Raw genomic sequence first — 26,829 nt, 5'->3', positions numbered from 1 at the left:
GTTTTTATCCTCTCAGATATGAATATATCTTATTTCTGTGATTTCTACTATTACAGTCAATTGACCGTCTTTCTGCTTTCCTTCCTTCTTTTTATCAATTAGATGATTGCTATAATTATATCAGGGGTTTTGGGTAGTGGTAATAAGGAAAACAACTGAGTTTTCTTGCATGGACTAAGCATAAATATATAATAAAGTAATGAAGGTTCAGTATTTTGTGGAGCTTATGGGAGGAAAGAGGTCCTGTGCATATGTATATTAACATAGTACTGCAAGTATGTAGTCATGTGTTTTCTTGTTGATGTAAATTGAGATATATATGCACATTCATTGTATGTACTGAAATTATTTAAATGGATAAAGAACCCTATACTTTGACAAAATCTGTGCACATGTGAAAAAATGTAAAACTGCAAGATCACATTCCATTATCTTTGAATATGAAGAATGATCTTTTTTAATTTTAAAAATGTACTTTTTTAATTTAAAAAATAGAGAGAATGTGGTTAACTGAGAGACTCTTTTAGAAAAAAGAGTGGCCAATTTGATAATTTGGCAAGGTATTGAAGTAAGAGAAGTTAGTCCTTTGTGAAATAACCTTCCTTTTCTGAAATCTTCATCTCCTTCTTCATGTGCCGAAGCCCTCATGCTCTCTTCTCTTTGGCTTTTTAAGAAATGAGTTGATGTCAGTGATTTATGTCTTTGTGGAACTTTAGGTCAATGTCTTACTTCTCCAAGAGTTATTTGCATGTTAATATTTTAAAGTAACGCCACAATAAAAGCTTTCTTCTCAACGTAATTTTAGGGATTATGTAGAATGTGGGGGGGGGCATATTTGGAGGGAGGGACATGACTTATTGAACATAGCTGTCTCCTATTCCACATCTACATAAAGCTGATGATGAAACCAACAGATCATCTGATAGATGTTTTCAAATGTGTTTATTAAAAATGCATTTCATTTTCACTAAATGTCCATTGTATTGAAACTATAGTTAAGCTATTGATGCTACAGTATGATAAACTCAGCACTTCAGGTCAATGCATTCAATAATGTGTCTATAATGTGTTCAATAATGGAGTAACACAATGTCTTTATTTTTCCTAGCTAACAAATAATGAATCAAATATTCTCATAGATAGTTTTACTCTAAGTGGAAAAATTATTTGCTTTTATTTTATTGCTTTGAAAGCTAAAGATTTATGCTAAGAAAATGTTTCTTTTGGGGTAGAACCTCTCAGAACTTTGGTATGAAATTCTTGGAGTGCCCTCTTAAGCTCACTGCTCTGGGGACTCAAAATAAACTAGCAAAATAAAACTAATGTAAGCCTACAGTTTAGCTTAGCAGTTTGCAGGAGAAAGGAGAAAATCTTGAAAGCTCCCAAATATTTGTGATGGTTCTGGAGCCTCTTTTGGTTCTGTTGTATATAATGGGATGTATTTTATACATTTTACATTTGATCCAGATAACTCAGTAATTCACCATGAGTAAAATAGACTGCTTTTGTGGGACCTACCTCTGTTCAGTGATCTTGCTAATGAGATCCTATAAAAATGGTGTGGATTCTTTGGCCATTTCTAATACTATAGATTGATTTCAACATTATCTTAGGTAAGGATTAGAGTAGAGATGACTGGAAACATGAATGTTGGGTCTAGCCATGACTCACTACTATTGCAGGCTTAAATCTTAGCTTATACAATGTTGATGTTTGATTTTACTGAATTACTTTTTACCACTTAAAATTAGTTTTACAAAATTCAGTCCCACAGAAACTGGATTTATCCAGCTTTAACAAACTTCACAGAGCATAGTAGAGGAGCATTAGACCTAAAATACTCTTGGAAGATATTTAGATTGCAAAATTTCTATTCACAATTATTGAAAATTTTCTCTTGCCTGGATCACTATTGGATTAATTTTGAATTAAAAGCAAAACACTTTGGGGTGTTTGGGTTGCTCAGTCGGTTGAGTGTCCAACTGTTAATTTCCACTCAGGTCGTGATCTCAGGGTCATGTGATCCAGCCCATGTCAGGCTCTGCACTCAGTGGGGAGTCTGTTTGAGATTCTCTCCCCCTCTCCTTCCCCCCTTCCCCCCGCACCTGCTTGTGCTCTCTCTCTCTCTAAAATAAATTAATAAATCTTTAAAAAAACTAAAAAATAAAAGCAAAACACCTCAGAGGAGCCAAATATCTAAAGATATTTTGTTTATATTGCATGAAGCAAGGAAGAATAGAGACGGAGTTTAGTTAAAAAGAAGTGAAAAATATTGGGGAACAAAAAAAATCTAAAATTTTCCAAATTAATGATTCATGAAGAATAAACTGCATGCCAGTATCTTTTCATACATTGTATCTCTTATTCTTCACGATATCTACAGAAGATATGGTTGTTCACATATTTATTTAACAAATATTGGTGGAGCACTTAGTTTATTCCAAAAACTATTCTAGGTGCTGTAGATATATCAGTAAGCAAGAGAGACATGGCTCCTATTTTCATGGGGCTTACATTTTGAGAAGGAGCAACATACCATATACAGTTAAGTACAGGGTGATATGATTAGAAGTGTCACTTGAATTAGACTGGTATTTTTGGTTGGATGGACAGACCAAGGATCCTGGCAGCAGCACACACTGAAGATATGAAGAGAAGGTGCTGAAGTAGGGAATAGGAATGTCAAATGTCCAAAGTCAGGAAAGAACTTTGCATGTTTAAGGAATAGAAAAAAAGCACAGTGTGGCTGGGGCAAAATCAGTGAGAGAGAATGCTGGGGAGGGGGGGAAGTAATCCAGAGGGTGCTTTTAATACGTGAATCAGAGCCCATCATTCTTTTTTTTTTTAAAGATTTTATTTATTTATTTGACAGAGATAGAGACAGCCAGTGAGAGAGGGAACACAAGCAGGAGGAGTGGGAGAGGAAGAAGCAGGCTCACAACGGAAGAGCCTGATGTGGGGCTCGATCCCATAACTCTGGGATCACGCCCTGAGCCGAAGGCAGACGCTTAACCGCTGTGCCACCCAGGTGCCCCCAGAGCCCAGCATTCTTGTTTAAAATCCACCAAGAGCTTCTCATTACACATAGAATAAAATCCCCAAACTTGTCAGGGGCTTCCAAGTTTCCTCACAGATATGATTCCTGCCATCCATCCAACCACCTGTCCTCTGCTTTACTTCCCACCAACAACACACCTCCTTGTTCACTGGCCAGTATGCTAAGCATCCCCAACCTCAGGATGCTTTTATTTGCTGTTTCCACTGCTTGGAATTTTCTTTCTGTAGATATGTGCATCACTTCTCCATTTTTAAAGTTCATTTTATTTTCATTCTCTGTTCAAATGTTACAATTTTAGAGAACCATCTCTGAGTATCAATGTAAAATCTCATCTCCTCCTATTCCTTTCTTTTCCTTTACCCTGTGTTCTTCTAGTTGCTATGCCTGCATAAAAATTAAATCAAAACTTAATTCCTTAAAACAAAAATCATTTATTATCTCTCATCATATCTCTGGGTCAGGGATTTGAGAGTGGTTCAGCTGGGCATTTCTGGCTTGGGGTCTTTTATGAGGTTGCAGTCAGACCATGGGCTGTGACGGGTCATCTTCCAGCCTTCACTCATGTATCTGGTACCTAGTCTGGGAAGACTCAAAGAGCTGGGGACTAGAACAGCTAGGGCTCCTCAATCACCTTTCTCTTTCTCTACAGGGTCTCTTCAGTCTGGCAGCTTCATGGTAGGAAGAATTCTTACATGAGGCTCAAGGATCCAAAGGTAAATGTCTTAAGAGAGAAAGAGCCAGGCAGAAGCCATATCATCATTTATGATCTAGCCTTGGAAAGTCAGGCAATGTTACTTCTGCTTCATTCTACTTGGGTTGAATGAAACAGTTGCAAAAGTTTACCCAGCCTCAAGGGAGAAGGGGGGATGTAGGCATTGCCTCTTGAAGGAGAAATGCTGATATAACATAAGAACATGTGGGATGGTGTAATAGATATATAGATATAGATAGATGATAGATAGATGATAGATAGATAGATAGATGATACATCTCTCCAATATTTGGAAAATAAAATTTGTCACATTCTTTCTCCAAAGCAGTTTCTACTCTGATTATTGCCTGTCTCCCTCACTAGAAGTCCTATAAAGGTAGGACTCCTGTCTGTCATCTTTGCTGCTGCTGAATCTTCCTTACTATTCAAATCGGTGTTCAGCATAGAGTAGGCACTCCACATTTCTATTCTTAGATGAATAAACATTTCTTGAACCAATTATCTATAAAGCAATGGAAGTATTATGAAAACCAGCATTTTAGAGATGGAAGAAAATTTTATAATATTCTATAAATTGTCCCAGAAATGTAATAGGGTAATAGAGCATACTAAAATTATGTTAAAGGGGGGTTAGCTTTCACAATGTGTGCCTAAATATAAAAAGAAAAAAATGCTTCTGTTATAATCTTTTGGAAAAACTATGGCTCTTTTTAATGTTATTATATTTACTAAGTTCTCAGTGGTATAAATTGCAACAGATGAGAAGTGGCAAGTTTAGGTTGTAATTTGCCCTTGTTTACAGATGATAACTTTGCAAACAGCATATCAATCTTCTAGTCATGGCTACACAAATGCAGTCATTTAGCTCATAATAATATTAATGAAGATGAGATGTATGGCACAGGGACCTTCACTCCCTGCTTTTGACTGCTTACTTTACCATTTACAATGGGCCTAAATTTCTGCTTCTTTTAAAGTGGATTGTGAACATACAGAAGGAAACTATTGCTTGGAACTTTACTGTAGCCAAGAAATATTCATTTGAAACATTCTCCATAACACTAAGTATCGTGGTTTGTGACACAAACATGGGAATGAGCCTTAAAGCTGTCCTCTTAATAATAAGCCTCAAGGACATAAGAATCATTGCACCAACAGATAAAATGGGTGATTTTTCATGTGAATTGAAAACCTGGAGGTGGGGAAGATCATGGATGAGTTTGAGGGGATGCTGTCCCAGTGATGGTGGAGGCTCTGAAACAGAACTTGCCAAAGCCAAAATCCAGAGGGTTCTGAAAGAAAAAGGCCAATTTGCTGCAGACCTGAACTACATGGAAATGTATTTCTTTGACCTCTTCAAGTGGTTTGAGAAATAGAAGGTGATTAAAGGCTACTGCATGAATGAAGAATTGCTGAAGTATGTTGAGGTTAACGCAAGTAAGAATTGAAAAGGAAGGCCAGAGATGCCAAACACGGAAGGTCCACGCAGAAGAGAAACTCAAGCTGCTAAATGAGGAGATCACCCAGGTCTGGAGCAAGGCCCAAGCGGAGGCTTTAGCCGTCCATGTGAGCTTGAGGAGGGAGAAGATGGGAATCCAGGTGCTGGAGAAGAAACATTGAGCAGAAGACTAAAGTAAATGATGAACTTATCAGAATCTGTGACCTTATTTCCAATATACAAAGGTCTGACATGGAAATTCCTAACCAATATCTGTCTCCCTTGTCTGTTTCTCTATCAAAAGATCTCATGTTCTTTCTTGACTCTTCAACTTGTTTTTATACTGGATTGCTTTAAAAACAAGACTAAATAGTTTCCCTTTAGTCAATGGCAAGAACTCCGGAGGAGGGGGTGGGTGGGAGGAGGACGAGGATTATTTAAGAGTAGAGGCTTTGGAATTACACAAATTTGGTTTAAATCCTGACTCTGTCATGTACTAGCTGGTAGACTTAATATTTTTGAGTTCAATTTCCTTATCTATAAAATGGTTGCAGTAATTGAAATATTGATGTGAGACTGACAGACAATGTATGCCTGGAAAAAGCACTCGAAAATAATATCTATTAAATATAATTTAAAATGCATCAAAATATTATTAGTAAAACTGTAGGACTTACATAATAGACAGATGGAGCAATAAGATAGCACAGATGCTTCAGGGACAAATACTAGTATATATAAAAATATAGTTTGATAAAGGCCACAATACAAATCAATGAGGGCAGGAGAAAAATTTCAATAAATTGTTCTAAGCTGTGGGTGAAATCTTTGGAAAGAATAGCTAGATGTGTGCTTTTCACATAAACAAATTCCATAAAAGTTAGAGCACTAAATAAACAAAGTGGAACTGTATCAATTAGAATAAAATAAAAGTCAGTAAGTATTGCATATTGACATAGGGAAAAAACTTCAAAGGCAAAAGAGCAATAGCAGAACCACAGAGAAGAGATGGACAGATTTGACTACGTAGAAAATTGGAACATTCATGTATTGCAGAAAGGGAATAAAATGGAGTAAATGTTAAGGAAATTATACTAGATTTATAATCCTGGACAGAATATTTCTCCTCTACAAATTTGTTCGTAGGAACTGGAGATGCATACAATCACTAATGTGCAAAAACATATTTATTAGAGGATTATTCATCATAAAAGAAAATTGGAAAATAATTAGGGATGGATAAGCAATGGTAAAATCCAATGATAGTATACTATGCAGTAGTTAGATGAACAATTTTGAAGGAAAGTTAAGGGAATGGAAAAATGTTCATAGTAAAATTTTAAAAGGATAAAGCAGTATGCAATTTTATAAACCTCTATATCACAATCTTATTTTTAGTGGCTGTTTTCTCTCAGGGGTTATGGGTAACTTTCATTTTTTACTTTGCATTTTTCAGTATTATCTCAAATTCTCTATAATAATTATACGTATTTTAGTACTCAGGGGATGTGCATAATGCTGCTTCTCATATCGTATTAAGTAAGCAAAACTACAAAATGCATATGCAGATGGTCTCAACTATATAAACAGAAGTATTTATTTTTAAATCATTTTAAAATTTAAAAAAAAGCCTGAAAAGAGGGAGTTTTATGTCTATTTGGCAAGCAGTGGACAACCTGAGAAAGTTCACGGGCAGGGCACCATGTGATCTGAGCAGCAGTTAAGATGAATCGCCTAGGAGGGTGCTAACAGCTGGTGGGGAAAGGTGACTCAGATCAGGCTGTGGTAGACAGAAGGACAAGAAGGGGTTGATATTGAGTTATTATCAGGAACAGAACTGAAAGTACTTGGAGACTGGGAGTGGGACAAGAACTCAAAAAATTCCCTGAATTTAAAAAATACATATAATTATTGTAAAAAATCTGAAATAATAAAATAAAATACAGAATAAAGCAAAATAAAAATAAAAGTGCCAGTTTATAGAAACATGGAAATTTGGAGGAAAGCTGGTGTGAAAGAGGTAAGTTAATTTTTTAAAACTGTGTGAAGTTTGTGGCAAGAAGCTATTAAAGACATATTTAAATATCTCCTTTAGTTTTTATTATGTAATACATAAACAGTAAAAAAAAAATCAAACATGAGAGAAAGGTACACATTAATATCAACTCTTCTACTGAATTTCCTACAACTACTGGAAGTCCTACTCTTTGCTAGTAACCACTTTCAATTATTTTCATTTTTATTTCCTCTGGTGATCAATTCCATATCTCCTCAAACCTTGATATCTTAATCTATCAACATCAAACATTACTTGATCAATGTCTCCATACTCTGAAAGATGAGGAACTTGTTCTCTGTTACTAGCTTTTTTAAGTTAAATTATCATATTGGGATCCTTTTGGTAACAATTATAATTACACTTTTGTAAGTTTATACTTGAACTTCTATATCTTGATCAATCGACTTAAAACAGTATCATTGAATTCCCCACAATATTAACAGAGAATTTCAGTGATTATAAACTTCCTTCCACTTCTCCTTCCTCTGTTTTTCTCCCAGTATGTGGCAGCTATACAATAACTTTTATTGAAGTTTAGAACACTTGTATTTTTTTCTGTAACTGTAATAAAATAACTCATATTTTGTCTAGTGGTTGAATTCTAAAAACTGATACACAGCATTTGCTAATACAATTAAATAAATTCTATTGATGAAGAACATATCACATATTTGGGGACCCTCTTGAGAAAGAAATACAATTCTTTTTCTCTTTGCTTTTTAAACAGCTTTATTGAGGTATAATTTATACACCATACAATTCATCCCTTTGAAGTATACAATTTCAAGATTTTTAGCAAACTTACCAAGTGGTACCATCTTCACCATAATCCAGCTGTAGAACATTTCATCACTCCAATAAAATACCTGTGTCCATTTACAGTCAATTCCCTTTCCTACCCCCCAGCCCTGGGTAGACACTAATCTACTTTCTGACTCTACAAATTTGCCTTTTCTGGTTTCTTCCACTTAGAAAAACTGTTTTAAGATTAATATATATTGTAGCATGTGTCAGTATTTCCATTCCTCTATAGGGTTCCATTGTTTTGATTAACATCTTGTTAGTCATTCATCAGTTGATAGGTATTTGAGTTGTTTCCACTTTTTGGCTATTATAAATAATTCTGCTGTGGACATTTGTATGCAGATCTTTGTGTGGACCTATATTTTTTATATATCTTGGGTAGATACCTAGGAAATTTAATCCTATATTTTCCTAACCAGTCTACTCGAAGAAAAATGTCCCAATTATCAAGAGTATCTGGAGTTAATTTTTCTTATATGCCATCAATTACTTTAAACCCTTCCATATTTTAGTTTGGTTTATAATCTAACCATGCTTCTATGTTAATATTTTTCCCTGTAGAGATTTAAAGCAATTTTTAACTTAAATATTTCATAAATATTAAAAGGTATAAAGATATTACCTGTCAAACTATATATTTTCACCCTGTTTAAGAAATAAAACACTTCCAGGGGAGCCTGGGTGGCTGTCGGTTAAGTGTCTGCCTTCCGCTGGGGTCATGATCTCAGGGTCCTAGGATCTTAAGCCCCATATCAGGCTCCCTGCTCAGCAGGGAGACTGCTGCTCCCTCTCCCTGTGCCTCTCCCTGCCCCCACTCAAGCTCTCTCTCTCAAATAAATAAGTAAAAAATCTTCAAAAAAAAAAAAAAAAAGAAAGAAAGAAAGCACTTCCAAAACAGCTGAAGAAGTTTATGGATTTCATTTCAAAGCATCCTCCTCTCTCTTTCTAGAGATTACCATTATCTAGAATTTAGTGTTTATCATTCCTATGCATTTCTTTAAACATTTACTATGTATGTATTTCCTAATTAGCAAAAAAATAAAACAAAATTATACTGTCTAAATTCTTACTGGACTTGGTTTTTGTTCTCAACATTATTTTCATGAGATTTATCCCTGTGTATAGTTTTTTTTACTCCAAGATATACATTTTCACAACCATATTATATTCCATTTTGTGAATATGCCAACATTTATACATTTTTCCAGTTAATGGGAAGTTAACTGGTTAAAAAAATTGCTTTGCTACTATAAATGTTCTTGTGTATGTCTATACTGCAATGGATTGGTGTTTGAGTCCCCCAAACTTCATATGTTGAAACCTAATCCCTTATGTAATGGCATTAGGAAATGGGGCATTTAAGGGGGTGTTTAGGTTATGATGGTGGAGCCCTCATGAATGGAATTAGTGCTTTTATAAAAGAGACTCCAGAGAGCTCCCATGCCCTTTCTGGACACAGTTGAGAAGATGACTGTCAACAAACCAGGAAGCAGGCTCTCAGCAGACACTGAATGTGCAAGCACCTTGATCTTGGGCTTCCCAGCTTCCAGAATAGTGAAATTAATTTCTGTTGTTTATGAGCCATCCAATCTCTGGTATTTTGTTATAGCAGCCTGAATGGACTAAAATGTCTCCTTTATACATGAAAGTATTTTAGAGTACATACATCTTCAACTTTTCTAGATATTGGCAAATTGCTTTCCAAAATGATTTTGCCAGTACTTACGCCAACAGGAAATGAAGTTCCTATTGCTCCACGTCCTTCCCAGTATCTGGTATTGCCAGATATTTTTTTCTCCCAAATTATTGCGTGTGCAAAGTTATACCTACGTAGCCACCTCTATTTCACTGAATACAGTTAATTTCTAACACCTTCTATCACGCTTCCTGTCCCTTTATGTTTCTGCTTCAGTGATTTTCTGGCTGCTATTTTTATCTATTTTTATATGAATTTGCTTGTGTTTATCTTATGGATTTCCAGAAATTATTTATGTATTTTTGGTATGAAACTTTTGCTGGTTATGTTATATGCATCACAAATAATTTCTAAATCTTCTTTTGGAAATTTTGGTACTCTCTCTGGAGTAAATGACAGGTAGGTTTACTGTCTAGTTTAATAAAGATACTCACGTTTCCTTCCAGAGAAAAGGTTTGACATGCTCTCTGCCCATTGTAAAAGATCCAAACTCTCTAAGCTCAAAGTTCTTCTCTGACAATGCAAGTCACTGTGTGTGCAGGTATCATCTGGCTGTTTTCATGTCACCTTGTGGGAATCAGAGCTCAGAGAACCTGTATCAAAATGCCAGTACTGTGGCTATGGATTTTGGTGTGAAGAGTTAATATAATTCTTTGTTCCTGACCCAAGGATAGGCTGGTAGGCTGATCTGATAGCTTGTATGAATGGTAAAATCTCAGAATCTTCACAGTTCTTGACCTCTTTTTCTATCTATTAATAAAATAAGGCATACCAATTTTATTGATCTTTTCAAAGAGCCAACTTTTTATTTTGTTGATTATCTCTATTGTTTTTCTGAGTCTTATTTCATTGCTTTCTGCTTTGATATTTATTTATTTATGTTTACCTATTTTGCTTAACCTCTTGATTCTTAGCATGGGGGCACTTGGGTGGCTCAGTTGGTTAAGCATCTGACTCTTGATTATGGCTCAAGTCATGATCTCAGGGTCGTGGGATAGAGTCCTTCTCTCTCTGTTCCTTCCCCCATTCTCGCTTTCTCTCTCATTCTTAAATAAATAAATAAATAAATAAAATCTTTTAAAAAACGATTCTTAGTGTGGATCCTGAGGTCATTGATATGAGATCTTTTTTCATTTCTAATATAACTATTTGGTGCTATAAATTTCTCCCTAGTTACTGCTTCAGCTATATGTCACAGATTTTGGTATGTTCTGTGTTTCATCTTTATTCAGTTCAAAATACTTTCTAATTTCCTTTTTGATTTCTTGTTTGGCCCTTGGGTTACTTGAAAGTGTATTATTTAGTTTCTAAGTATTGGGAATTTTCCAGATATTTCTGTTACTGATTTCTAATTTAATTCCACTGGGGTCAGAGAATATATTTTGTATTATTTGACTCTTTTTAAGTTTATTGAGACGCATTTTATCACCCAGGATGTGATTTCTTTTGGTAAATATTGAATGTGTGCACTTTAAAATAATGTATATTTTGCTGTTGTTGAGTGGAATGTACTATAAATGTCAATTAGTTCAAATCTACTGATAGTGTTGTTTGGATCTCATATACTTACTGGGGTTCTCGCTACTTGTTTTATCAATTTTTAAAGTGAGGATTATAAAATATCTGACTACATGACTTTAATTATGAATGTGTCTACTTCTCCTTAGAGTTGTATTATTTTTGGTTTCATGTAATTTTGAATCTCTGTCATTATGTGCATCTTCATTTTGACACCTTCACTTTTTGGAAGCCCATCTACTTCTCCTTAGAGTTGTATTATTTTTGGTTTCATGTAATTTTGAATCTCTGTCATTATGTGCATCTTCATTTTGACACCTTCACTTTTTGGAAGCCCATCTACTTCTCCTTAGAGTTGTATTATTTTTGGTTTCATGTAATTTTGAATCTCTGTCATTATGTGCATCTTCATTTTGACACCTTCACTTTTTGGAAGCCCATCTACTTCTCCTTAGAGTTGTATTATTTTTGGTTTCATGTAATTTTGAATCTCTGTCATTATGTGCATCTTCATTTTGACACCTTCACTTTTTGGAAGCCCATCTACTTCTCCTTAGAGTTGTATTATTTTTGGTTTCATGTAATTTTGAATCTCTGTCATTATGTGCATCTTCATTTTGACACCTTCACTTTTTGGAAGCCCATCTACTTCTCCTTAGAGTTGTATTATTTTTGGTTTCATGTAATTTTGAATCTCTGTCATTATGTGCATCTTCATTTTGACACCTTCACTTTTTGGAAGCCCATCTGTGCATTCAAAAGTATATTTATTATAATTTTTCCAATATTGGAAATGCTTTTTGGCTTACAAATTTTTGGAATAACTAGTCTGCTATACTGTTAAAACTTCACACAGTTTCTGGTTTTTTTCTTATCAATTAAGAAATAATATGCTCTCATTTAATCCACAAAATAATCTTAGTTTGTTAAGATTCTTTTAAAATTTAATCCACTTAAATTGAATAAATATGTTATCATTTATCTTTGCTATTTGTTGGGTGTGAACCTATAAGTTTAAAACTATTTGCCCGCCAATTTATTACACGGTGCTAGTGTAAACTTAATATGAAAAACAAAGTTAGTGCCACAAATATTTCAAACATTACACTCGTGAATAAGGATGTAAAGTTTTTAAACAAAATAAACACTAGCAATGCACAAAGTAATAATGTTTTATAACAAATTATTTGGAAAGTAGTTCATGATCAGTAAACCTACTAAAATAAATAATTACACTATAATCTAAAGGAGAGAATCATGCAATTGTATCAATAATAATAAATGCTAACAATTTAATAGAGCAGTTACTATGTGCCTGATATTGTTCTAAGTTCTCTATGTATACTAACTCATTTAATCCTTACATCAACTGTATGAGAAAGATGATATTATTATGTTCCTTTATACGTGAGGAAACAGACACATAATAGTAACTTGCAAAAGATCATATAATTCTTTTTTTTTTTTTAAAGATTTTATTTATTTGTTTGACAGAGAGAGAGAGAGAGAGAGAAAGCCAGTGAGAGAGGGAACACAAGCAGGGGGAGTGGGAGAGGATGAAGCAGGCTTCCAGCAGAGGATTCTGATGTGGGGCTCGATCCCATAATGCCGGGATCACGCCCGGAGCTGAAGGCAGAAGCCCAACGACTGTGCTACCCAGGCGCCCCCATATAATTCTTTAAGTGAAAGGACAGGGATTCAAACTCAGGTAGTTTGGATCCAGTCTATGCTGTACTTTATCTTGTCATCAATAGATACTGAAAAATCATTTTATAAATTTTTGTCAACATTCCAGTAAAATATATTAGGTAATAAGAATGAAGGAACTACTTATTATAATACAGATAATTTATCTGAACATAGAATTAAAGCAAAAGTGATGGACCATATGAGAGATAAGAGACAAATTAGATGAATTTTCATGCTACATTTAGGATTATTTTCTCAACTTCTCTCCAGTACTCATATAGAACGTTTTGTTTTGGCAAGCATATTTTAATTTCTTACAATACTTTCTTGTTATCTTATCTCTCTGTCTCATGTCAGAATTTTTTTGGTTTAGTTTAATTTTATGAATGCAACGTCTCAAATTTTTCTCAACAGATTAATTAGGAAAAAAAAAGTTGAGTGTTATTCCTTAAATTCTATTCTGTTCTCTCCAATGTGATTTATTTGATTTTTATTCTATTAATACCTCTTGTAGATGTTAGTTATAAACTAGAAAAGAAAAATGCTTTGAATTCTCTACATTAACAGAAATAACTTTGTGATGCTACATTAACAGAAATAACTTTTTGATGCTGCCTGAGGCTGAATATTATATTGGTCAAGGATTTAAATAATAAGCTGTTCTATGTAGCTTATTGTTCAAATTTTAATTTTATTTTATGGAACATTTAATGCAATAATTAAGGTTTTTTGTCTATGCAGTGTGTAATCAGTATACTATGAGTTCTTAAATATCAATAATGACAGAAGTGAGATAGTGAAAGAAAGGGCAAATGAGTTTTAATGATAAAATTCACCCACACTTAAGTAGAATAGTCCTCATTTTTTACATTGCAATATTATTGGTGAGCTAGCCAATGTGAGGGCTTGAAATATCTTGGCGTAATTAGGAAATCATTTGTGACTTGAAACCTCAAGATTATAAACTCAAGGACTGTGGTGTTTGGCTTATGTAATAGTAATGGTGGAGTGCTTGCATTTTATAGAGATTTTTCACTGTGATTCATCTTTGAGAGCAGAATTCAGATGTTGACTATCTCATTAAAGACAAATCAGGTAAGAGTTTATTAAATAAGTGTACCTAGAATTGTAAATGAAGGCGCAGGGAAGGTAATATTAGTACTTTCAGAGCAATGACTAACTTATTTCTGACTATTCCGGTAAATGCTCATAGGGGTGAGGTTGTGATTACGTAAAGCGGTCTGCTAGCTAAAGACATCACATTCAGGTGGAGGTCAGGAAAATACCTTGCCGAGAAAGGAAAACCGAAGCTTCAGTTGATTTAACCTCTTCTTCTTTCGAGAAACTTTATTTTCTTTCAACCTTATTTCCATTTTCTGTTTACCAGTGTGGAGAAGCGCCTGTGAGCACTGGGCGGTGGTTCCTATCTACTGGGATGCCGGAGCAGAGGGGGCTGCAGACCTGGGTGGGGGGGCCTCGCGCTCCAGGCTTCAGGCGGGAACCTCTGAGCAAGCGCAGACCGCACCTTCCGCCAGCCCTGGGCTCCCGCTGAGTAGCCGCGAGTTCGGAGCTGGGACAGTCCATTCACCCAAAGTTCCTCCTTGCTCACAGCCTCTTCAGCAGCGGCCTGCTCCTCCTTTTCAATCTCTTTAGGATCTCTGTGCAAGTAGAGACCAGGCCTGACATTCTGTGGCTGCTCAGGGGCACGGTGCCATTGGCCGGTGCCCCTCCCCCCACGTCAGACCCACTGAGCGAGCTCCCTTGTTGCTCGGAGGTGGCAGTGGCCACGTGGAGCAGACCCAGGGTCGGCGGGTTAACGTAAGACGCCTCTGTGAGGGCTGGTGGTCAGCTCCAGGATCAATTCCTGTGGGAAGTTGTGGCTCCCAGAAGGCTGTCTCCATCTGCTTAGAGAAGGTTCCAGGGCCAAGCAGCTAGCAATAGGAGTGACTCCAGTGGCAGCGGCCAACTTCACAGCTCACTGGCCTTGGTTCCTGGAGGGCATGATACTGACGGCAGCCAGGTTTTCAATGGCAACAATGGCACGAGCTGCCGGCGGAAGCTTCTCCCAGGTCCTCTTCAGATCTGTGAGGTAATGACATCACTTACCCTTCTGTAGGTGATGATTTCATTTGGGAGTCAAGTTTGGGGCCACCCAAGTGGGTTCCCGGTGCAAGGAATTTGAGGGCATCCTGCTCCTTTATTTACAGGACATCAAGGGCTCTGACACTGTGAAAGTTTCCTGCTATTATGGAAACCCAGAACAACACCTGTGGGGACTGTATCCCAATAGTGCAGAAAAGCTCACCTCTTCTAATTTGTAAATCAGAAGTCACTTTATATAAAATTTTGCAAAGATGCTATATATATATCTATATATCTATATATATATAATGATTTTAACTACTAGATATATAGATATATATATATATAGATATATATATATATAATGATTTTAACTACTAGATGCATTCCGTGTTTAGACTCACATAGTAACTTTACATTGGAAGACATTGTCAGTAAAATCATAGAGCCCATTTTAAAAGATTGGCTTTAGGGGTGCCTGGGTGGCTTAGTTGGTTGAGCCTCCAATTCTTGATTTCTGCTCAGGTCCTGATCGCAGGGTCTTGGGATCAAGCCCTGCATCTGGCTCCTTTCTTAGCAGGGAGTCGGCTTGAGATTCTCTCTCTTCTTCTCCCTCTGCCCCTCTCCCCCTGCACATTCTCTCTCTCTCATAAATAAATATATCTTTAAAAATAAAACAAAAAAATATGAAGGACTGGCTTTAAATCTGGGAAATATCTGTTTCTTAGTTTCCTCAACTAATTAAATGGGAATCATACCTACTTCATGGGCTCTTTGTAAGAATTTTTAAAAGGTAAACAGGTACTGGCCATAGCATCTAACACATGGTAAGTACTCAGTAAATACAAGATATTATCATCTCTCTACTATCTATGACTATCTCTACCTTAAACGTCAAGGTAACAAGCAAGGTTACTTGCAGGGAGGAATAAAACTACATGTGCGTTTTCAAATAAGCAAGGAGAAATACTGCTTTTATGTGTATTTTTCTTAGCAGCTTGCAGATAGCAATAGCTGTTATGGAGCTCATACTCAAGGTCTGTGCTTGTTTCAAAGAAAGCTCACCATGTGTTGGGAGCTTGGCAGATGACTCAGTTCTGATTCCTTTTATGTTCACTTTCTCTCATTTTTCTTCTAAAATGCACAAGCAGCACAGCATCAATTTCTCTCCCTCCTTTTCTCCTTCCCCCCACCTTCACACACTCCCTTTCCTTCAACACACACACACACACACACACACACACACGCACGCATCCACACTAGTTTCATTTTATTTATCTTTTAATCCCCAAAGGATTCACGGAGCAGGCTGTGTGCAGCTGCCGTGTTTTCTTCTGGTTAAATTGGCGGTTACCTACTGTGTGGAGTTGCTAGGAGGAGGTGAATAAGCATGATTACCGCATCATTGATGTACATAGTCTCTCAGTAACAACCTGTGGAGCTCTGTGGTCTGTCTTCTGTATGGCTCTATGTGTTATTTCCTCATTGTTGTCCTTAATATTTGTCGCCTTTATTGTTACAGCATGATCTATTTTAACCGTTGGTTCCACATCAATTAAGAGACAAAAACCTTGGCATTTAAAACAGGCACTTTTTTCTCAGGGTGGTGCTGCTGACACTGGTTCCTACCATCTGCTTTCTTATTACATCCTGCCCTCCTTCCATTGGTAGAAAGGAATTCAGCTTCTTCTGGTGCGCTAAAGTCATTCACATTTCTCTTGTGCATAATAGATCTTGTAAACTGTAGGAATTCTGATGTGCTTCAGTGCACCGAACAGTAACAGATGAGCTGCTTTTGGGGAGAGCTGGAGCGCTCAGTCGGTCAGTAGCACAGTAGCAGGCTCACATGTGCGGATTGTTCCTGTGAGGTCAGAGGATCTGTTTATAATGCTGTCTGCTTGGGGGAGGGGGAGCGGGTGATGAGAGCAGTGGATATGCCTGTCAAAGTCAATAGCAATTCTGGCAGAAGCTGTCCTCAGCTTTGTAAATCTGCAATGTTTTGATAGATGAGAGATGCTACTGTATAACTGAGATTTGTAGTGGACTGAGGAATGTTTGTTCTAGCTGCTGAAACTGACTGTAACTATATTGCCCTAGGAGTACCATCATGGGGTCAACTGCTACAGAAATTGAAGAATTGGAAAACACCACTTTTAAGTATCTTATAGGAGAACACACTGAAAAAATGTGGCAACGCCTGAAAGGAATGTGAGTAACCTCTTTGCTTGGTTCTGTGTTTTTATTCCCCCACTCACCCAGAATTTGACTATTAACATGACTAATTGTTCCTACTCTCTGAATTTGTGAACGAGTGTTTCCTTTAGAAAGATTTTCTCTTAGAAAATAAAATGTGTCAGTCTCAGCTAACAACTTGCTTGAAGGGTGGATAATCTTTTTTGCACCTGTAGGTTTAATATAAAGTAAGGTAACTCCCTGAGAATTCACTTCACTGTTAAAACACATGGCTTCTTTTATACATTCTGCATGTATTCTTTAGATAGGTGATTTAGATATGCAGAAACGAACTAGGAAAGATGCTTGCCAGGATACTTGCAGAAATAAAATTTCCTTCGGAAAAATAGAAAGATTACTACTGGTAGTTATTTCTCTGTGATTAGATTTTGAAAAAGCAAGGGCAGGATTATTGTGATACTAAGTGTTTATACTCCATTGTGCTTATTCTTTGTCTTAATTGATGTATCTTTAAGAAAAAATGTAAAAACACTAGTAACATTCCAAACTTATTGGAGAGTTTTAGCTTTAAATTAACCAATTCACTTCTTCTGAAAGTACAGACTAGCTCATGGTATAAAATAGACCTTACTAAGATGGGTCAAGAGATGTGCTTATGTCAAACATGAATTGTAAGTACCGGAGTCAAACTTTAATTGCATTGCTATTCACCTTGCTATTTAAATAACATTTAAGTTTTTTGTTGTGTATGCTACCAAGTTCTGTTTAGTTCTCCAGAACCCTATGTTTACATGCTTTATTTTAACTATGTCATAATTTAAACATCAGCTTTAACATTTCAATTAAAATGTGCAATATGAATATTTACAGGCCATTGCAATTGCTTAATATATTTGCAGATCTCAAATGAAAATATATTTGCTTTTTTATAATAATAGCTGAAGGAATCCTATACAATGCAAAACAGAGGTTTTCTAGGATTCATAGTTCTAATGCTGGATTTACATACTATTATATACAATGCAACATCTGAGTAAATTTAATGTTGCTGTTTTGATATATGATTTTTTAAAAGAAAAATTATGTCAAACTTTGTTTAGAGGAAAAATTCCTTCTACTTTCCTCCATTTGAATGCATTTAGTGATGTTTAGCTATTTAAATAGCATTCTCTGTATGTTTTCTTACACTTGAAGTAATAAATGGCATTACAGTACACTGGATAAGAGCACACTAATAATGCAAACAGCATTTAACAGAGAATAACTTTTAAAAAAGGAAGCCATCTTACATCATTTGAATGAATTAGAGAAATATGTTTTTAAGATCCATTGAAGATTTAAAATTACAGTTTTTTGGTGAGTTTGTTTTCTAGGGAAACAAATAATCCTATAAAAGCAAATAACAGCTTACAAAGTTAATTAGCATAGATGAAAATTAAACATTGGCAGTCATCAGATGATTTGTATCCTAACCTAATTAGTAGATGAACATCTGTACCGGAAAAATTATAGATCATATTACAACCTATTTTAGATTTTCTTCCCTTTATCAGGACAGGATGTTTTTTGGTTGTTTGTTTTGTTTGTATTTTTTTTATTTTCCTGTAGTTACTTAAATGTATGTATGTATGATAGTGAATTTGTCCATATGTCTTTAAGAAATTTAAAAAGTGACTTTGTGTTTACCTAGCATTTTAGGGTGAAGTTATCTGACTTTCAGTTTATCAACTGATCTCAAAGATCGATCTCATTTTATTTCAGTAGAGAGTGACAGAGTCATTCAACAGTAGACCTTTGAGACTTGATAGTCAATGTTGATGTAGGATATAATAATACATGTATGTACTAAGTAAATTTGGTGTGTGTCCACATAGAGCCACTGAATGACCATTTAGGGAAAAAATTACTGAAACTATTTTTTTAAAAAAGTAATCATTATTACTGAACTTGATTGAAATGACTTACTGCTTTTGCATCAAAGAAAGAAGGAATTTGCATTTTAATACTATTATTTTAACTTGTACTTTGACTTAAGACATTTCCAATATTCTAGGTTTAGAATCGTCAAAACAAAAAGCTCTAAATCTAAAATGTGCATGACTAATGACAGCTAAATTGTTTAATTATGGTCTTTTGTGTAGTCTGCATTCACAGCAGTGATATGAGGGTCTCCTTATGCCATTGCTGGAATTGTCTTGCCTATTTAAAATGTAATATTGATTCAAACAGAGTTTTTAGCTTATCAAAATCCCTGCTGCTAGAATTTCACTTTTTAAGTGTTGGCAATTAAAATTATACTACTCATGAAAGCTATCAAACAATTTCACAATAATTTTCTTGGTTTGTTAAAGAAGACTCAGTGAAGACCTTTAGATATTTGGAAAGTAATTTTTTTACTTTTACTGTATCTAACTTCACAGATACATTGATTTATCTAACAGGACATTCTGTTTTTAAGTAGGTTTATAATACATCCATTTTTGAGGTTAAATAAAAATAGAGACAAAGGTTAAAGTCTATTTAATGATACTTTAAATATGGAAACATGAGCTAATACAGGTAGATATTTACAGAAAATATTTTATTGGGAATATCCTATACATAACATTTTAAATCACTTTTTTGGGTCTGTAGAAATAGTTTTTAAATTTTGTAACACATGTGAAAACATCGGTAAACTAAATTAAAATATCAGTTATTCTCTACCATTTTGTTGATTTTTTTCATTGAGTTTCTCTTAAATCTCCATCATATAATTTTTTTTTAAGATTTTATTTATTTATTCCACAGAGATAGAGACAGCCAGCGAGAGAAGGAACACAAGCAGGGGGAGTGGGAGAGGAAGAAGCAGGCTCATAGCGGAGGAGCCTGATGTGGGGCTCGATCCCATAATGCCGGGATCACGCCCGGAGCCGAAGGCAGACGCTTAACTGCTGTGCCACCCAGGCGCCCCTCCATCATATAATATTTAATTGAGACACCATATTCAGTGATGTGCCAACAAATCTTTTATTCCTTTGTGTAAACAAGGGTGAAACCCTTTCCTGTTCTGATTCCTGATGTATACTTGCATGCTTTATTCTATTAATTTTATTTTGCAGTGATGGCTTCTTTCTTTAGCTTTCTTTAACCCATCTTCCACCAATTTGTCTTTCAATATGGCAATTTAGATTCTACACTATGACTCATCATCCATGATGGTGGAAATGTTAGCAAAGTACTAAGGCATCATCCCCTTCATAAACAACATTTTAAAAGAATCATATACTTGTCCATAAGTTATCAATTGTTTAGGACCAGGAAAACACTTCCTATTTCTTCTGCCATCTCAACATCTAATGGAATTTCTGGCTCAGAAGTTTTCTGTGACTCTGGGACCTATACTATTTCCTACATACTAAGGAAGTTTTTCCAACTCTAATCTTTGCAAAAATTGTTAAGTTTATTGATTCCCACGAGGAAAGTTGTATGTGTTTTCATTTATGCAGGTTTTTCCCCCAATTTTAGAAATAATATTTTTTTTCTGTGTCATGGTGCTTTTTTTTTAAATTTTTTAAATGTAAAAATTCCTCCACAGCTGTGGATTTAAAAAAAACCAAAAACACATTTTAAAACATTGGTGATGCTCTTTCTAGTCAATGCCACTGTTCTAAGAGTTTGATCTAAGGGGTGACAGCGTTTCCAGAAAACTGTGGTCAAGTAGAAATTTCAGTGAACATGGCATTATAGCAGCAACTAAATCAGAGTGTTATCTTATTCTGTTGTTCAACAGAATGGAGGATAATTTAAACTGCTCGAGACTATAAACTATAGACAAAAATCTGAGACTCATTCCTTCATAGTACTTATTACCTACTCTTTCAGTTTTTATAAATGTAGGACTAGAACCTATGAAAATTTTACAGTTGGAAACTAACTTAATATATGAGAATTAATTTTGCACATATAGATGTTTACCTCCCTATCTCTTCTTATCTGGACAATGGCCAGATATTAAGATCTAGAATTGTGAATGCAACAGTTGAAAGACTTAAGCTTCTTTTTTTCTTTTTCCCTCTCATGGGTGGTGAACCTGATGATCAGTAATGGAAGAATAAAATATAAAGAAGCAGGAAGTGAAGGAGAAAGGAAGAAATGTATAATAACCTTATAACAAATTTAAAGTAACTCTTAATTGAAGAGGGCATTGTGTTGAGCAGCTCTCAGAGGCAGTTGCCCAAACCCTCGTCACCAAGAAGATGTGACAGAAATACATATTTAGAATAAAAATTGGCAAAAACGGGTAAAAAGACAGGAGCTATTAGCACCATATTCCCAAACTGGAATCGTATTTAGGATGAAGCAGCATTATAGATGAGCAAATTTGATCCTTTTACTGCCCTGCCTTCTAGTACCCTGTCTTCAATGTTCAGCATCCTTCACAGGGTGTCCCTGTACCTGCTTGACATTTGGAGCCTCCTCTCATGCCTCTTCCTCTGTGGCCCCCTCCCAATCAGGCTCAAGGTTGCCCCAAGGAAATGGTGCTTACCGCACATCTGCCTTTGCTCATTTTATTCTCTCTTGTCGAGGGAACCACTCCTTTCTCCTCTCTCAGCCAGGGCTCCTCTTGTTCCGTGTGATGTTTTTAGAGATATGTGGGGATGTTTCTGGTTACTGCAGTGCCTGAGGGTGTTTCTGTACTCAGTAGGCAGCAGGGTCCAGCCACAATAAATGCCCTCCAGAGCTTGGGAAATGCCCTTGTCAGGAAGGACTATCCTACTCAAAATCCTAATAGGGACACTATTAAGTAATGCTCAAAGATCTCTTCTTAAATTTCACTTGCAAAGGAACTCCTTCTTGACCTTCCATACTGGGTTAGTTTCCTGTATTTGGCTCATAAAGTAACCTGGACTTCCCTTTTCATAACAAAATCTACCTTCACTACTAGGCCACAAGTTCCTGAGGGCAAGAATCATGTTCATTGTGTTTGCTTTTGGATCCTCAGCACCCAGCGCAATACCTGGCATGTAGGAGATCACACAATAAATCCTTTTCAATCAATCAATGAATAAAATTTGGAATCTTATAGTCTTCTAACTTCAAAATTAGAGAATCAGTTAGACTGCCAAAATAGGGCCTAAAGCCAGGTTGGAGGAATGGAGATAGTTTCACAGATAGAATAGGGATGGAGAAGATGGAAAGAAGTAATATGTGTTTATCATCTACTAATTGTCAGAAATTTCCAAATATAACATATCTCTATTCTTATTTACTTTTCCAATGATTTCAAAAAGTAAGTATCCTAAATTTTTAAACAGCTTGTATCTGGTGAGACTTGCATTTAAACACAGATCTGCCTAACTCTAAAGCTCTTTTTTTTTTTTTTTTTGTAAGATTTTATTCATTTATTTGAGAGAGACAGAGAGCACAAGTGAGATGGGGGGCAGGACAGAGGGAGGGACAGAAGGCAGAGGGAGAAGCAGATTCCCAGCTGAGCGGGGAGCTCTACACAGGGCTCAATCCCAGGACCCTGAGATCAGGACCTGAGCCAAAGGCGGACATTGACTAAGCTACCCAGGTGCCCCTCTAAGGCTCTTATTCATCTTACTTTCAAAACAAAAAAGAAGATATTCTCAGAATGATCACAGAAAAGATGCTGATCCTTAAAACATAGTCCATGGGTTTTGTGGTAGGCAGACTCATTGCCCCCCAGACATATCCCTGTCTAATCCCTAGAATCTGTGAAGATGTTACCTTACATGTCAAAGGGGAATTAAGGTAGCAGATGGAATTAAGGTTGCTAATCAGCTGACCTTGAAATGTGGAGATTAGCCTAGATTATCCAAGTGGGCCCAATGTAATCACAAAGGTTCTTAAAAGTGGAAGAGGGCGGCAGAAGAAGTCAGAGTGCTCTGATGTGAGAAAGACTCAACTTGTCTTTGTCAATGTTGAGGATGGAGGAAACAGGCTAGGAGGCAATGTATGTGGGCAACCTCTAGAAGCTTGCAAAGGCAAGAAGGAGATTCTTTTCTAAAGCCTCCAAAAAGAATGCAGATCTGCCAAAACCTTGATTTTAGCTCAGTGAAACCTGCATCAAATTTTTGACCTACGGAACAGGAGATAATTCATTTATCTTGTTTCAAGCTACTAAGTTTGTGGTAGATTTGATGCAGCAGCAGTAAGAAACTAAATACATTCCTTCCATAACAGAATGCCAGAGTGCTTAATCAACATGACCATTTTTGTATCCTTACCCTCTCCCCCACCATTGCCCCCAACACACACATTCTCATACAGACAGGATGCCCAGAGGTGGACTCAGTCTCCGCCGATCTATGAAGTGGAGTAGATACTCCTTATCTTTAGCCATTAAATAACTCACTGTCTTCCATCCAACCCTGGTTTACATGTCTAGATCACCAATTTCTTAACCAAGTTCTAATATTGAGAGCTTGTAGTGGATTCATTTCAAATATCAAGGAAGAATGTTTATGCTCTTTTTTGGAAATTGTTGATAAATCTCAGTCTCATATTGTTGATGGTTTTGATGGATTAATCAGAAAAATCAGTTTAAAAATTGTACGTTAGTAATAAATCTAAAGAAAACCACCTCACAAAATCTATTCTGTTATATAAATATAATCTTTTTTTTTAAAGATTTTTTTTTTAAAGATTTTATTTATTTATTCGACAGAGATAGAGACAGCCAGCGAGAGAGGGAACACAAGCAGGGGGAGTGGGAGAGGAAGAAGCAGGCTCATAGCGGAGGAGCCTGACGTGGGGCTCGATCCCATAACGCCGGGATCACGCCCTGAGCCGAAGGCAGACGCTTAACCGCTGTGCCACCCAGGCGCCCCATAAATATAATCTTAATATAAGTTTCAGTCCTTATGTAATATTATGTTTATAGAAATAGATATTGTTGAGGTGAAATACCTTAGAGATTAAAAACCTGAACTCTGAATCAGTCAGGTATTTTCTAATACCATCTGTCCTTTAGCTCTGTGATCATGGAAAATCTCTTAACCTTTCTAAACTTCACTTTTCTTATTTGTAAAATCCAATTATTTTATTCATCTTTCATTCACTCGTTTAATAAATACCTGCTGGTTGTGTGCTATATCAGGTTCAAGTTTGGGCACAGGAACTTACATTTTAGTAGAGGGAACAAATACCAAAAACAGTAAAAAATAAGTTAGTACAGAGTAAGAAGTGACCTGAAGAAAAGGCACCAGGTGATGTGATCAAGAGTTACTTGGGAAGGTACTTTGGATAGGAATGATTTATCTTAGAAGGTGACTTTTCAGCTGAGACATAGACAAAAATTGTTACCTACCTCATGAGATCTTGGGGTGGGGTGGGGCTAATGAATGATATCTCTAATCCAAGTTCAGGAGTAAGTGAGAGATAGATTTAGGAGTCCAGCTGTTGGAGATCAAAATGTTAGCTTTATTGCAGACTATATTTCTGTTGGAGGATAAAATTTTGCAGCTAAATAAGCCAGAACACCCTGGAATTCAATTTATCCACCCAAACTGCGGACCTCCTCAGCAGGAGCAAAATCTCTCCTCCTACATGTGCCTCATGGCCTCTAACAGATGAGACTATGCTTTCTACATGGAGAATATCTTTTCCTCACCCCCTGAGAAGTATAATTTGCACCCCTAGGTGTAATTCTTTATCCACAATTCCCCAACCAAATGTTCCTCCTTCTCCTTTGTGAAAGAATGTGAAAAGTTTCAAAGGGCACCCTGGAAGGCTTTTCCAGTTGAAAGTCCTTCCACTTAAAAGGGAAGGATTAGGATCAGGGAATCTGAATATTGCCCAAATAAAGGTAGTGAAAATTAAATAAAATAATGTATGTAAGAAATACAGCACAGTACCTGGCATACAGTAATCTTTTAAAAATATTTAAGTATTGCTATTTCCATAATTTTATCTATTCTTATATGTATATCAACTCTGCTATTTAACAGCTATATGATTTTCTCCAAGCTTTCGATTTTTCGATACCTTAGTTTTTGTATCTGTAAACTGGGAATAATATCATTCCCAATCTCCTAGATATTGAGAAGATTAAATGAATAAATCTTATGAACTTCTTAGAACAGTGTCCAGAATCCAAGAAATTCTAGTTGTTATCATTATTATTGCTAATGTTAGATGCAAATGCAGAATTCTATTTTTTTTCAAGTAATTTTCTTATCAGAATCATTGGAGAGAGTTGGGTTGTCAAGATGAGAAAGGAAGACCTCTCAGGTCAGTGGAGGTGCTCTCACCAAGATTCCCAGGTTTTTATACTCAAGGATTTACATTTCCTTGGGGGAAGGAGTGATGGGCATGTCAGGAGAAAGAGCTGAGGAAGAGAAGTGGGCTGACCTTTGAGTTTTACTGGTAGAAGAATTGCCTTGACGGATTCTGCACCCTTAATTCAGCATCTTGTGGTAGTCTTAGGATGGATTTTAGGGCTGTATAATCATGTATAACCCAGGGCTAGTCTGATTTCCTGAGTTACTCTGGCTTGAAAATCATTCTTTAGGTCTTTCCTTATCCCAGTCTAGGTCTGATTCACAAATGAGTTGACTTCTAAGTAATTACTGTCATGTCCCGCAGTCCTTCCTTTTGCTGATTCATTTTAGAAAATACCAAATTACCATTATATTATTAGATTTTGTCCCTTATTCTAACATATTTCAATCAGCTAATCAAATGTAAATATTTGAGCAAGTCTGATTCCCATCCGAAAGGTCTGTGCTGTGAGCCTTTTGGATATGAAAGGAACTGTTCACTAACATGATTAAACAGATGATAATGTTAAAGGCTCATGAGAATCACAGTATTCCAAATATCTGGTCTGAGCAAGTATTAGGCATGAATAACTATTTATTGTTAAGGAAGGACATAAAAGTGGTAATAGGTCATGAGAGGCATATAAATGAAACATTATGTTCCTTCTGGTTTCTCCTTTTAAGCTATACTTTCTTGAAATTGTTTAAAGAGATTGTATTTTATTTTATATTTTATAAACTATTTAAAAACACACATTTTTATTAAATAGGCCCAGAAAATGCTCAATCCAGGTAATTTCTGCTAGGTAAAGCTTTGATATTTATAGCTACTTAAATTCGCTTATAATTAGTAGTGAAAAAATAGTAAAGTCCTTAGTACAGTGTCAACAGGGCAAGAAAACAGAGGTCAACATTAATTAAGCTCTGCGTAAGAGTGGAAGGTCAAAGGATTCTTGGAATTTTGTACATGAATAGGGTACTTGGTGACTTAGAAGAAAATAAAAATAGACTTATTAGAAAAGTGATAGTATGCAGGGGTGCCTGAGTGGCTCAGTCAGTTAAAAGTCTGCCTTCAGCTCAGGTCACCATCCCAGAGTCCTGGGATCAAGCCCTGCTTCTTCAGCAGGCTCCCTGCTCAGTGGGGAGTCTGCTTCTCCCTCTCTCTCCCCTGACTTGTGCTTTCTCTCTCTCTGTTTTTCTCTCTCACTCAGTCTCTCTCTAAAAAATAAATAAATAAAATCTTAAAAAAGAAAAGTAATATGCTGACTCTGGTCTGCTTAACTGTGGACTTTCTAAGACGTGTTTCAAAATAA

At 36.0% G+C, this 26,829-nt stretch overlaps 1 protein-coding gene and 1 pseudogene across 3 annotated transcripts in view; one reads left to right on the top strand and one right to left on the bottom strand.

Annotated features, from left to right (window-relative positions):
• Positions 1–14,464: 14,464 nt before the first annotated feature.
• On the bottom strand, positions 14,465–16,459 carry LOC117795969 (annotated as a pseudogene).
• Positions 16,460–16,786: 327 nt separating this feature from the next.
• PDE1A (phosphodiesterase 1A) overlaps positions 16,787–26,829 on the top strand; it is a 322,509-nt gene continuing 312,466 nt past the window's right edge. For all 3 annotated transcript variants that reach the window (XM_034654817.1, XM_034654816.1, XM_034654818.1), the window contains exons 1-2: positions 16,787–16,924; positions 17,154–17,264. In XM_034654817.1, the coding sequence (XP_034510708.1) occupies positions 17,164–17,264 (101 nt within the window). In that variant the 5' untranslated portion in view covers positions 16,787–16,924; positions 17,154–17,163. The remainder of the gene's footprint in view (positions 16,925–17,153; positions 17,265–26,829) is intronic.

This window comes from Ailuropoda melanoleuca, chromosome 2 (assembly GCF_002007445.2).
Source record: "Ailuropoda melanoleuca isolate Jingjing chromosome 2, ASM200744v2, whole genome shotgun sequence".
Lineage (NCBI taxonomy): Eukaryota > Metazoa > Chordata > Mammalia > Carnivora > Ursidae > Ailuropoda > Ailuropoda melanoleuca.
Note: the sequence above shows the minus strand (reverse complement) of the source record. Positions and strands in the feature narration are given on the sequence as shown.